The following is a 14,479-nucleotide window of genomic DNA, read 5'->3' as shown; positions in this document are numbered from 1 at the left end:
ATTTCTAGGAGAGAGAGAGAGAGACAGCGTGAGCAGGGGAGGGTCAAAGAGAGAGGGAGATACAGACTCTGAAATAGGCTCCAGGCTCTGAGCGGGCAGTCAGCACAGAGCCCGACGCGGGGCTCAAACTCACGAACCGTGAGATCATGACCTAAGTGAAAGTCAGACGCTTAACCAACTAAGCCACCCAGGCGCCCCTCATCTTACTTTCTTATGTGGTCAATGTCATAAGATGGTTGTACCAGGCTAAGGTGGCTGGAAGAAATCTCTCTTTCTTTCCATATGGAATTGGGTTTTTATAGCTTGACTTTCAAAAATTCCCTCAAGCTGGCACTATGCACTCACTTATTCGTTCAACAATATTTAATGGGCACTGTTATGTGCCAGGAGATAGTGTTCTGGGCCCTGAGGACAGCAGTAAACAATACAGCTAAGATTTCTGTTCTTGTGAACTATGTCCTAGTAGGAGTAAGATTAATAACAAAGAAATGAGATAATTAAGAGTACTGAGTCCTGGAAAGGGGGTGTAGTGTGCTACTTTAGATAGGGTGGGCAGGGAGTACCTGTCTGAGCAGGTGAATTTTGAGATGCTCTAAATTTTGAGATAGAGTCAGCCACGGGAAAAATGTTTTTCTTAGAAGCAAGGATAAAGGCCTTGGGAGAGAGAATGAGCTTGGTATGTGCAAGGAATAGGAAGAAGGCCCATTTGGCTGGAGCACAGTGAGCATATGTGAATGAGATATGGGAAGATAGGCAGAGGCCAAATCATGTAGAGTTGTGCAGAACAAAGGAAGGAATATGGACTGAATTCTGAGCACAATGGGAAGCCATTTAAAGCAGGAATGTGACGTGATATGAATTGCATGTTAAAATAGTACTCTGGCTGCCCTGTGGAGAAACTCAGTTGAACCTAGGCAAGAATGGAAAGAAGGAACCTAATTCAGAGGCTGTCACAGGAGAGAGAAATGGTGTGGACGGGGGTACTGGCTATTATGTTGGAGAAATGCAGGGTCAGTTCAGGATATACTTTGGTAGTATATCTGACAGGACTTGTTGATAGATTGGGTAATTCCTGAGATTACTGGTGGTTGATCAGAGAAGGAAGGAGAGGAAGCAGGATTACCCTAGGCCCTTGGCCCTAAGTAACTAAGAGTATGATGGGGCCACTGGGAAGACTGGTTGTAAGGGACTGAGGATTAAGACTTCTGTTTTGAACAGATTAATACAAAATAGCTTTAAACATCTAAGTTGAGATGTGAAATAGTGTTATACATGAAATTGGAGCCTTTAGAGAGGTATGAGCTGGAGATACAGCTTTGACCATCATCAGATCAGGTACAGATGGTGTTTAAAGTCATGAGACCGGATGTGAGTAAGTGAAGCTATAATAACAAAGGGACCCCAAAGACTGAGTCCTGGGGAACTCCAGTGTTTTATAGGTAGGATGTGTGTGTGTGTGTGTGTGTGTATACGCTCCTGCGCCCGCACATGTTTGAGAGGGGAGGGGAGCCAGCTAGAGATAGTGGTATAGCACAGGGCACAGGGATACAAGAACACCTGGCTCCAGGGATCCCAAACAGATCAGATTTGGCCACTTGCTGCTGACAAAATCCAAAGGCAGAGACACTGATTGGTGATGAAACAGGAGACGAATTTATTTCTATGAGGCCAATGCCCAGAAGACAGCGGACTAGCATCCCAAAGACTGTCTCTAAAGTGCTGAAAATACTTCCAGGTTTACATAAGGTAAATGTGGTGCAAAGATGGGCAGGTAGTGCAGGCAGACAGTGAAGGTCAAATTGGTCATCGTCCTCATCATCCTGGAGTCAGTCACGGGGAAGGATCACCCTTATTGCTTCACGGGTATTTTAAGTTCCCCTCTGGGGATGCTTTGCCCTCAGGGTTTTCTACCTAAGACTAGAGACAAACTGGAAAGAAGAGCCCAACTAAAAAGTTTGAGGCCAAAAGGGAAGCTGCCAAATTGGTGACATTGGCTGTGGCAGTGGCTCCGAGCTCAGTGCTTGGGCTGGGATGTGGGTTTACATTCCAGACCAGATCCACTTTGGGTAGTAAGTGTTTGCCGGTGGCTTCTCGGGGAACCTGAACTGTCTTGGTGGCTGTGGAAAGACTCCATTTTCTGGCTGGGTCTGCAGGCAGGGTAGAGCATTGTTCTAGCCTTTCACATCTCTAGAGGACAGTGGGTGGCTGCAGGGGATAGAGGTTCACAAAAGACTGTCTCTGGTTCTGGTTAGTTTCTGGGACTGGTGTAGTAGCTGGTATCCAACCTTCCTGTGATGAGACTTGCATGTCACTCCTTTATATTTTAGGTGCTATTCAAGTTCCTGGATTTACCTTTCCTTTCTTGAATCTTTTTAGTGATGAAGTCAGGACTCAAGCCATGTGCTAATATCATCTTCCTAGAATCCTACTTCCTCATTCCTTTTAAACACTGCAGGTTGGGGCACCTGGGTGGCTCAGTCAGTTAAGTGCCGACTTGGGCTCATGTCATGATCTCACGGTTTGTGGGTTCAAGCCCTGCGTCAGGCTCTATGCTGACAGCTCAGAGCCTGCAGCCTGCTTCAGATTCTCAGTCTCCCTCTCTCTCTGCCCCTCCCCTGCTTGCCCACTGTCTCTCTCTCTCTCAAAAAAAAAAAAAAAACATTAAAAAATTAAAAAAAAAATCCCTAAACACTGCAGGTCTTTTTATTGTTTGGTTATGTCACCGTTTATTCAATCACTCCCTATGTTGATGGAGATTTTGGCTCAGTATTTTACTATTACAAACGTCTTTTTCCATGAAACTTGTGAGTGTTTGTATGACTTTACCTGTCTGATAGATTCCTAGAAGTGAAATTGCGCTGTCAAAAGATATGTGCATTTTAAATTTTCGTATAAATGGCTAAATTACACTCTGCCATCAAGGTTCTATGTTCAGTTTTTGATTAAACACATTTAGCTAAATGCACAATTGTTCTGTGAAAAACAGGCCACGTGCTAGTTCTTGTGGCAGAACTAAAGGGAGACTTAGTTTCTCTGTCAAATAGATGCTGAGGGTAACATTGTGGGGGCTGTGTCAGTTTCATGCCTTTAATTGTTTCTTTTCTCTTTCATTCCGATATTGAGTTAATATCATTTCTTCAGGCTACAGAGTAAGGAAAAGGGAATAGAAGGCAAAGATGTGAACTGACTAGTTAGTGAACTTGTTCTTGAAAAGACAAGTGTCAGTCCCAGAAATGGAAAAAATTGAGATTCAGCAACATGATAGCTTACATGTTATATCCACTACCTTCATTTTAGGCTATATAATACTTTGACATTAGTCCCTTTTCGTTGACTAGAGAGGTCTGGATTACACATCTTGACATAAGAGGGCTAAGTGGGAATGTAGTTTTGGTGCCTTTTCCTTCCCCATTAATACAGTGCCTTCTGTCTCAATGAGGCAGACTTCAGTGTTGAAGTCAGCACAGCCAAGGGCATATTTGATTTATTCTGTAACAGTAAGATAGATCAGAGCAGCCATATAAATGACGAGGTGATTTAAGAAATTTCAGGGATTTAGGCATTAGTAATTTGGCATCTGAGCTATTGTTCTCAGTTACCAGCAGCTAGTACAGTGGTTTTCAAAATTTAAGGGCAACTAGAAAGTGCTAAAATATTTTACTATGTGCATGCTTCTCTAATCCTTGAGACCTATAATACAGGTAGTGGCAATACGTTATAGATGACAAAACTGAGGCTCAGAGTGATTTAGTAACCTGTCTAACATCACAGCTCAGTACTTTAATGTGCTATATTGTTTCCTGTCTGCTAGGAGGGCAAATAACTTATGTTAAAGAGATGCAGTGTTTATTGTGTGTATTACATGTGCCTTTGATGTTTTAGGGGAGCATACACAGTCTTATGCAGTTAAGGAATTATTCAGAAGTTTGCAAAAACTGTCGTGAAGCATACAAAACTCTGAGTAATGTCTACAGTGAAATGCAAAAAATGAATGAACTTGAAAATAAGGCTGAATCTGGAACACATTTATGCATTGATGTGGAAGATGCAGTAAGTACTTTACTTCTGATATGATACATATTTTGCTGATTGTGCCTTCATATTATTATCCCCTTTAAGGGTGTATTGGAATCTGCATATGTTGTCTTCAACCAGAAATAACTAGTTATAAAGTAGTCGAGTTTTAGAATATACTGATCTGCCAAACCAAAATGAACATTAATCAAGTACTTCATAAATGAGTTGATAATTTGGTACGTTTGGTCTTTTAAATTTGATAATATGTGTCATTTTCAGAGGCGTGGGTGTTATATGTTTACATTTCAGTTTCTTGTGCAGGATTGCTGATTCAAGAAATCTATGGTTTTGCTACCATGTGTTTCTTTCTTTTTTGTTTTGTTTATGTATTTTGAGGGAGAGCACATCTGAGGGGGATAGAGGCAGAGTGGGGGAGAGAATCTCAAGCAGGCCCTATGCTGTCAGCACAGAGCTCTGGGTTCAGTCTCACAAGCTGTGAGATCCTGACCTGAACCGAAATCAAGAGTCAGATGCTTAACTGACTGAGCCACCCAGGTGCCCTGCTACCATGTGTTTCTGAAGACATTTTTGAATTGCTTCCTATCCCATTGCTTTTATTCTTTATATCTGTTATCATCTGAAAATTTTAATTTGTTTATTTATTTATAGTCCGTCACCTCTCACTAAAATATAAGCCACATGAGGAAAAGGACCTCCTGTCCTTTTCTGTGTACTGTCCAGTATTTAGAACAGTGCCTGGCATATAGTGGGCTTTTAGTAATATGTATTGATTGAATAGTCAACAAAAAAGATTTTTCCTTAATTGTATAGTCAGCCTTCATGTGGGGCACCACTAGATGGCGATCATGCCTTTCTATGGGAATATGGTGCCTAAGAGTTGAGGCATCAAAGGAAATAGGAATTACTGTCTAAAAGTAGAGAGCTAAAGGTCAAAGTTAATAAACATAATGGTTGAGAATGATAAATATGAATAGCAGCTCAGAGTGAACTATGGGGGATCAATAATATTCATGATGGCAAAAAGCACTTATTATCAAACTTAAAATGGATATACCATGGGGATTTTTATTTTTTTACTACTCTTTCTAATGTCTGAAGAGTACCTGCTTCCAGTACGCTCTCAGTAAATACTAAATATTTATTTTAAGAATAATAGTCTGTTTCATCATTTTTAAAATGAAGAAAATGAATATTGATTCTCTGACAAAAGTTGGATTACATAGGAAATCAACATGACCACCTGTTTTTAGAGCATCCTTCTTACAGTAAGCAAAACTTACAGTAAACATACAGAGCACCATTTGCAAACCATGTCTCAGACAAAATTCAGGCAAGAATAGTTTTCTACATTAAATTTGTTAGTTTCCTTAAATCACTTAGCATGTTCAACAGAAACTGTGAGCTCAATGAAAATGAGGTATTGCTGCCCCTAAATGTATCTGTTTTTAATGTATGCTGCTAAATGAAATACCTAATAAACTTTCCATGATTCATTAGATAGTACTTAAACAATTATTTACCATGTGAATCTTTCATAATATCTTAGGTGAGGTACTAAACATTTCATAGATATCATCTCTTGAAGAGCAGCTGTATTTATATATTTAGTTGATGTTTTTATTTTCATTCTAAAAATATTGCAACAAGCTCACATATGTAACATTAAAAAATTTTTGTTTTTTGAGCTGAATTCCCCCCCCAGTTTTATTGAGATATAATTGACAAATGAAATTGTAACGTATTTAAAGTGTACAAGTGATAATTTGATATACATATACATTGTGAAAGGACTCCCACAGCCAAGTTAATTAACACATCCATCACCTCACATTGTTCCCCTTTTAAATCTTTTTTAATAAATGAAGCATGGTCTAACCATGTATGTTCCTGTTGATACAAGTTCTCTGTTTGAGATCTGTGAAAGGTTGACATTCTTTAGACAGTGTTACGAATTTAGAATATGAAATTTCTGTATGGGTATAAACTTATACAGTGATTGATTGTGAACCAGCTAATTTCTGGACAGAAGAAATTGTCCTCAACTATCAATAGATTTTTTAGGGATGTATAATTAGTTTTAAATTCTGGATGCCTGTTATTTTATTAATAAAATGATTGAAGACAAATTAAATGTAAAATAAAGTAATTTTATTTGCTGTCATTCCAGATGAATATTACTCGAAAACTTTGGAGTCGAACTTTCAATTGTTCGGTCCCTTGCAGTGACACAGTGCCTGTAATTGCTGTTTCTGTCTTCATTCTCTTTCTACCCGTTGTCTTCTACCTTAGTAGCTTTCTTCACTCGGAACAAAAGAAACGCAAACTCATTCTACGTAAGTTTCTTTTTACAACTATTTATTTAGCTAAAACCTGTATTTTAAAAACTTAGTCCTGTTTTAGAAATTATGTATATTCTGAAAACTCAAACTGTATTAGACTAAAACAGCTCTCAGCTTCAAATGTTACAGTTAATGGTTACTAATGGGAGAGATGTGTAAGAAGTCCGTAAGTACAAATGATCAACAGTCAACATACAGTATCTTTTTAGAAATTTTAACGGAGAGAGCTAGATTCCCTGGAATTAGGTAGGCAACAACAGAAGAATAGCGACAAAGGTTTTGCAGACCTGAATAGACATAGTAGGGAGAGGTAGACAGCTCTCAGGTCCATCGGAGCCGTGGCGGAGCCACCTGGAAAGAAATTATAGTGAACACACAATTTATTTATGAATAAATTGGAAATGCAGTTGGAAGGACATTGTCTGACATACAGCATGTGCTCACACATATTCCCCATCAAATGGGACACAGCAGATCAAGCACTAACTAGAAGATCCCATCTAGCTGAAGAAGAGTGGCTTCTAAGTTTAGTGGGTTTCTTGCTTATAATCAGAATGAAGGTATGGGCCTATCCTTTAATAATTTTAATTGTTAAAATAGAGAATGTTTTTTGTAGAAAAAACTTAGGCTTTTTTTCCCCCCTCTTAAATAATAGTCCTAGTCTAGGAACCTATGATATAAAATTTCTTTCCCTTATAAATTTCTTTCTAGCCTTTCTTCTTCATAGTTTATTTAACCTCACTTCTAATATATTTAACTAACTAAAAAATATATTTAACTAAAACTAATATATTTAAATAAAATATATTTATTTAGGATAAATATATTTATCCTAAAAAAGGATACTTGCAGATCTGTTTGAACTGAATCNTTGAAAAACTAGCTAATAGAGGGAAAAGTCTTTAATATGAGTGTGTTTAGTAAAGCTTTTCAAAGATTGCTAGCATTTTATAAAATATGTAACAGGGTCCTAAAGGCACTTATTTAGAATAATAACAACAAAACATTGCAGGGACCTCACTATTGAGAAACTTTCTTTTTCAAGGCCTAGTATACTTTTAAAGTTTAGCATCATATTTGCCTTGTAAATCAGTTTAACTCTGTGGAAGATACTTAGTGCTTCTGGATTTTTGTTTGTTTTCAAAGTTACTTTTATCCATCTGCTTGTACAAGCCACAAATCTTGTTATCTTTACTTTCTTAATTCGTTTCTATTTTATTTCCCCATTCCCATAGTCTCTTCCCTACCCTTTTTCACTCCATCAGCAAGTATTGACAGCTGGACTTCCAAAAATGTATCTTAAATGATCTTTTCTCTACCTTGACTGATAATACCCTAGCCCAGCCCAGTCCATCTCTTACCTCTCCTAATACAGGAGTCCCTTAACTGGTATCCTTGCTTCCATTTTCTTTTCTTTTCTTTTCTTTTTTTTTTTTTTTGACCCACAACAATCCATTCTTCATATAGAGGCTAGAGTAGTTTTTTAAACACGAATGTTACTATGCTTTTCTCCCACTTGAAACCCTTCCTGTGTTCCTGTTTATTGCATCTACAATAAAATCGAAACTTATTTCCGGGGTCTGCTTTCTAAGCTATGTGTGACCTGCCCCACCCTCCTCATCTACCTTTCTAAACTCATTGCACTCACTCCTTTCTTTGCTCATGATGCTGTATGTAGGCAGCCTGGCCTTTTTGCTCCCTTTACAAACACCAAACTCATTCACACTGCCCCCTTCCCAAAGCTCTGCACTGGTCCTCCTTGCCATCCTTGACTAGCTCGCAGTCGTCCAGGTCTTACGTCAAAGACTACTTATTCAAAGATACATTTTATGACCCCTATTCTAAGAATACGTCGTTTTTTAAATTCTCCTATACCTATCATCTTTCTTTGATGACATTTAATCACTTTTTGATTTAGCCTTTTCATTTATATTCTATCTTATTTGTCTCTCCTGACTCAACTGGAAGCTCCATCAGAACAAGGGTCTTGTTTATCGTGTTCACCACTATCTCATCAGTAGCCAGAAGGTACCGGGCCTATAGCAGGGATGCTCAAATATATTTGTTGAATAAAAGAACGTGTATCTAATGTTAGCATTTCCTAGGGTGTGTTTCTTAAAATAACTAGGCCTGTGAAATTCCTTTTTATAATCTTCATAATGTACCTGAATATAAATGAAAGGTTCTGAGATCATATTCCCAAAACTTGACAATAGAACTTTTCCATAATACCTGTTAATGTTTCATGAAAGCATTGTTTATGAATTGATTTATGAATTTAAAGAAATACTAATGTAAGCAAATAATTCTTGTGCTGTTATCTCATGGACATTGTTATTTATTTTTTTTATGCCACAGTTTTATATGCCCCCATTCATTAAGTCCTGTGGTAGGAATTAGGGATTTAAAAAATAAAAAAAGGAACAAAGTACAATATGTGCCCTCCAAGAACACACTGACCGTAATCCAATTATTACAACAAAAGTAATTAAAGGTATACAGTGTGGTTGGCCCATAGAGAATAAGACTGACTATGCATTAGGGCTGTTGGAATTTATCCCTAGATCTTTGAGGTAGAATTTCTTTCTTTCCTTTTTTTTTTTTTTCTTTTTTAAATATCTCTTGGAGTAGAATTTTGAAGGATGTAGGAATTTATTAGAGAGTAAGGAAGCAAGGAAGTTGTAGATATATGTACTCATTGGTATTGCTGCCTGGTTAGTTTAATAAATTTAGTAAGTAGTAAGAAACTTTAAACAACATAGGAAAAAACCCTCTTGATTTAGTTTGTCTCCCAAATCCACAGAAGCTTAAGAGTAGATTTCTAGCTTGGGCTGTTTTTTAGGTTAAGTTGTCCTTTAGTTTAGCTGGAAGCAGGACACTGGTCTAGAAAGTTATGTTGTCATCTTAGAGTGGTGGTCAGCAGAGACCCTGATAAAACCAGAACATTGGTTTTCATCCTTGACCACATATCAGAATTGTCTGCAGAGCTTTAAAACAAAACAAAAAAGCACATGCCTGGATCCCACTGCAGACCTTCTCATAACCTCTACTCTCCTGTTAAAAACCTCTGAAGTAAGAGAGATTCCTAGTTATTCAATGTAAGATACTTTTACTATTTTATAGTTGTTTTTCATTTATGGGACATGAGAAACATTCGTGTTTAACTATAAGCACAAACATTACAAAGCAAAATAGACATGATTTCCTTTATTAACCCTAATGGCTCAGTCCCATTAGCATCATAATAAAAGTTGATTGTACATATTAGCTGCCATATGTACTTGTGTGTATGTGCACATATGTGTAATATCATTCACTTGTTTTGTAAGCCATTTAAGTTTTTTTTCAACTTTTCTTTGACAGAGTTTTTTGACATTACAGAATTATTTTAAGAGAAATTTGATTTGGATTTCTAAATTAGACTTTTTAAAATGTTTATTTATTTATTTTTGATACAGAGAGAGAGAGAGAGCAAGCAAAGTGCAAAGAGAGAGAATTCCCAGCAGGCTCTGCACTGTCAGCACAGAGCCTGATGCAGGGCTTGAACACAGGAACCGTGAGATCACGGCTTAGCTGAAATCAAGAGTTAGATGCTTAACTAACAGAGCCACCCAGGCACCCCACTAACTTAGACTTTTTTTTTAATGTTTTATTTATTTCTGAGAGAGAAAGAGAGGCAGGATGAGCAGGGGAGAGTCAGAGAGAGAGGGAGACAAAGAATCCGAAGTAGGCTCCAGGCTCTGAGGTAGCTGTCATCACAGAGCCCGACACGGGGCTCGAACCCACAAACTGTGAGATCATGACCTGAGCGGAACTCAGATGCTTAACCAACTGAACCACCCCAGGAACCTCTAACTTAGACTTTTAAATATGTAATTTTATTATTGTACTTTGTAATATTTCCGGTTGTTTACCTATATTGCATATTTGAGATTGTGATGTTCAAAATGATATAAATTATGTCTGTTTTATTTGGTACTGCTTCAAATAAAGTCATGTGTGGCTTCAAGCAAAGTTATATTTTTTGAGGTTAGTAGAAAAAAATAGACTTGGGTTTTAATTCTTAGAAGATTGAGTCTATTCTGATTCAAACATAGAGTTAATAGATGAATACTATAGTTTACATAAAAATAATGAATAATTATGCTTAGAGAATTAAATTTAAGTTAAAATATAATACTTTTGATTTATCTAGCCAAACGTCTCAAGTCCAGTACCAGCTTTGCAAACATTCAAGAAAATTCAAACTGAAATCTACAAAATGGAGAATTAACATCCTATTCCATGGATGAATGGTGGAAGATACAGTTTGGTCCATAGAAGATAAGCAAGTTCAAGTTCCTAAGAAATGCAAGGACTTCAGATTTATTTTTAAATAAGTATTTTCAATTTTTCTTTCCTTTTTTGTTCCTTTGTTAAGGGTTTGGGTATTTTTAATTTCCAGGCCTAGCAATGTTGTCTATTTTAAAGTGTATTTGTTACAATAACAAAAGATGCAAGAACAATCTTTGTTTTATTTTGTAGGCATATTATTACTATTTGAGACTTCTGGTATCTCCTTATTAACATAGTATTTTAGTAGCAAAGTTTTTGAAAACTAACATTTAAAAATTAATCAATTATAGGCAAAATTTGAAAAAGAAATATGCTTGCTAAAAAATAGCAGATCCAAAGATTAATTTAAATTACTCACTATTGCAGTATTATTGTTTTATATATATTTAATATGTCATACATTACAAATGATATGTAGTTCAATCTCTAGTTTCCTTTAAGTGATTTTTGAAACTGCTAATTAGAAACCTCCCTAACAATTTTTAGAAGCAGGAAGGCACATTACATTTATCCTTGTAAAAAGATTTATGGTAACTGGTTTCTTACTTAACTTTTATAAATAGTATTGTATTTTACACCTCATTTTTGCCTTTATTTCAAAAATAATTTGAAATCACTGGACTACTGTATTATATTCAGGGCAAGATGGATTCTTTTTCTACCAGGGATTTGCATTGTGAATTACATTAAGTTATTTGGCAATTTATAATTTATTACTACTTTAAATCAAATGTAGCATTAACACAATATATATTTAAGTTGTGGGGTTTTTTTTGATGGAGATTCTCTTGGGATATATGGAATTTTTGGAGAGGAGAAAGGAGGGGTAAAATAGAGACGCGAGAGGATGCTCACTATGAGACTGTTGAATGGTTCATGTTGAGGGCATGAGTTAAGATGAGTCTGATACAGAAAGCAGTTAGGTTAAGATGCCTAGTTTTTCTAAATTATATAAATCAGATAAATGTGATATGATGGAAATGAAGTCAGATATTTCACTATCAGAAAGCAAATTCTATTTTGGAATGTTTATATCAACGTTTTTTAAAAAAGAAAAAAAAGTTCATTTCAGAATTGTTCACAGTTTCCTCCCCCCACCCCAGGTTTTTAGTGTAGGTATTTCATTTGTTAAATTCTTCTTGCTTTCTTGGTGGAAATAGGCTTTGTTCTAAATGTTGAAAATGTGAAGCCTGCTCTATATAGAAACAAGAGTTAGGTTAAATAGTACAAGAGTTTTAATCTCTTCATATATAGTAAAATGCTGTATAAAGAGACAAGAAAGTGGTTTTAATTTTTTTTTAATGTTTATATGCAGAGTTGAAAAAGAAGGCTTATCTTTGGATATGTAACATATCCAAAAGCTGTTACAGTTTTTCTAGTCTGCTGTGATGCATTTAAAATGTGCTGGGATTTATTCTACTGTCATTGTTCATGCTGCTGATACTAATAGCACTGTCTTGATTTGAAGCATATAGTTGAGGGCCATTGAAAGCAATCTTTCATTAATGCAGATAAAACCGGTTTACATATGCAAAGTTACAAAATGGCATATTTGAATCTGTAAGTAGTGACTCTTTGATCACCTTTCAGTGTTATGTATTTCTGAAAACCATTGCTTTTGGGTATGGTTGCTAATAAGCACTTTAGAAAAGAAAAGACAGCCTTTGCTTTTTCTGGTTGAGTCATTGCTCTTTTGACATAGGATCGGCAATAGATTTCAAAAATAAGTATTAAGCATACACTGATGTGTGTAAATACTTCATTTTTTAGTCATATTGATAAATTCTTTGCATAGTTTTAAATTCTGAGACACATAGCATATATGTGTGCATAAGAACATCTTTAGCTTTTTGGCACTTTGAAATAAAGGAAGTAACTTAAAGAAATTGCAATGCACCATATTTGATTTTTTTAAAATATATTTTTAAAGTTTCAGATGTAATTGAATGTCACATTACAGTTTTTCAGGCATTGAGTTTATTTTTTTATATTTTTGTTGTTGTTAAAATTTTTTATGTCTTTATTTTATTTTGAGAGAGAGAGACAGAGTGAGAGGGGGAGGGGCAGAGAGAGAGGGAGACACAGAATCTGAAGCAGGCTCCAGGCTCTGAGCTGTCAGCACAGAGCCCGACACAGGCTCAAACCTACGAACTGTGAGATTGGACTGTGAGATCATGACCTGAGCTGGAGTCAGATGCTTAACTGACTGAGCCACCCAGGCTCCCCACAGGCATTGAGTTTAAATGCCTACTTTTAAGGTACCATCTAATAATTTTGTTGTTAATAAAAATGTACTTTTGGGTTATTTATTTTTTGTTTGGATGTGACATGTAGAACTAGCATCAGCTATCTTAAAGTGTAACTCTAAATCAATACCATCAGAGTATAGATGGGAAAGGTTACTTCTAATGGGACAGCATTTTCTAATGTTTCATGGATGAGCTCTACTTTTACTGCAGTGTACTCCTCACAAACTGAATGTTTTCCCAGAACATTATTGTTGTAGTTGCATTTCTGATGAAAGATTTAACATCACATAAATAATAGACATCAGCAGCAATGAATTAAGAAAGCAAAATTACATGAGTAACCTATGTAACAGTTGAAGGTAGGGGAAAAAATTATGTCCCAAGCACATTGTTTTCTGAGCTAGAAGAAACCTTAGGAGTCATATGGTCATAGACTCCTAGAGCCAGATGGATCCCTAAAGATTCACTTTATCTAACCTAGGCACTGCACGGATTCCCTCTAAAAAGTGTATCACTTACTTCCTATCTTCTCAGTTAGGGAAGCAGAACATCATAGAGCTCCTAATTTATGACTAAGCCATTGTTTGATAGTCAAATCTAAAATTGAGACTTGAAATATGTAATCACACATTTTTCTACTCTGCTTATCCAAAATTCCAAAAAATTATCACATTGATTATAAAAAGGCTTTGGCCTATGCTGAATTATACATGTAACACATAAAAATTACAACTCTACCACGTTTGCTTATTCTAAGCTGTTACATTGGGTATAATAAATATTCGTCATGCATGTAACATACTTAATGACCAGTAATTTTCTTTGTCTCCTTGGAACTAAAGAGGGCTTTTAAAAAGATAATATGACTAATTCATGCTTCTTAAAGTAGGGAGGTTTTCAATAATAATTTTTAAAATCTTTTTCATGTGATAAACATGTATTTTTAAAAAAATCCATCTCAGTATCTAAATGCAATCAAAATATTTCAAACCTTTAAAAGGAATGATAAGCCCATCTTTAGCTAGATATTATAATAAATCCTCCATTGTCTTACTTAAGTACCAGAATTGTACCCAAAAGATTTGCCCAATAGCATTAGAAGTGAAAAACAATTCAACAAGTGTAATTTCTGGAATAATTGTAGACACCTAGAATGTAGATAGGAAGATTGAAAACTGTTTTGACTCCTGAAACAGAAGGGTAAGCAGAAGTTAGGAGGTTTCTGATCCCCAAAATGTGTATCTTCAGAGGCAGGAACCCACAAGAGAAAGCTTAACAGTCATCCCTGTTTCCAGAGGGGAAGTTATGTCTTCCCTTTCCCCCTCCTGTTAGTATTTCATTTTCTATGTTCATTTGAAATGCTATTGCCAGTAATGTAATAGGAGCTGAAATATAAAGGGGTTGACCTTGGCTTTGTAAAATTCAAATCCTCATAAATAAATAAATTAAATAAATAAATAAATAAATAAAATCCAAATCCTCTTTATATCTTGGCTGTTCTTCTTTAAATTAGGCAGT

General features: G+C 36.0%; 1 protein-coding gene across 1 annotated transcript in view; it reads left to right on the top strand.

Annotated features, from left to right (window-relative positions):
- OSTM1 (osteoclastogenesis associated transmembrane protein 1) overlaps positions 1-13,758 on the top strand; it is a 33,192-nt gene extending 19,434 nt beyond the window's left edge. Inside the window, exons 4-6 of the mRNA XM_077779992.1 lie at positions 3,883-4,050; positions 6,206-6,371; positions 10,573-13,758. Of these exons, the coding sequence (XP_077636118.1) occupies positions 3,883-4,050; positions 6,206-6,371; positions 10,573-10,628 (390 nt within the window). The 3' untranslated portion in view covers positions 10,629-13,758. The remainder of the gene's footprint in view (positions 1-3,882; positions 4,051-6,205; positions 6,372-10,572) is intronic.
- Positions 13,759-14,479: the final 721 nt, after the last annotated feature.

This window comes from Crocuta crocuta, unplaced genomic scaffold, assembly GCF_008692635.1.
Source record: "Crocuta crocuta isolate KB4526 unplaced genomic scaffold, BGI_CrCroc_1.0 scaffold147, whole genome shotgun sequence".
Taxonomy (NCBI): domain Eukaryota; kingdom Metazoa; phylum Chordata; class Mammalia; order Carnivora; family Hyaenidae; genus Crocuta; species Crocuta crocuta.
This window is presented reverse-complemented; position numbering and strand designations above follow the sequence as displayed.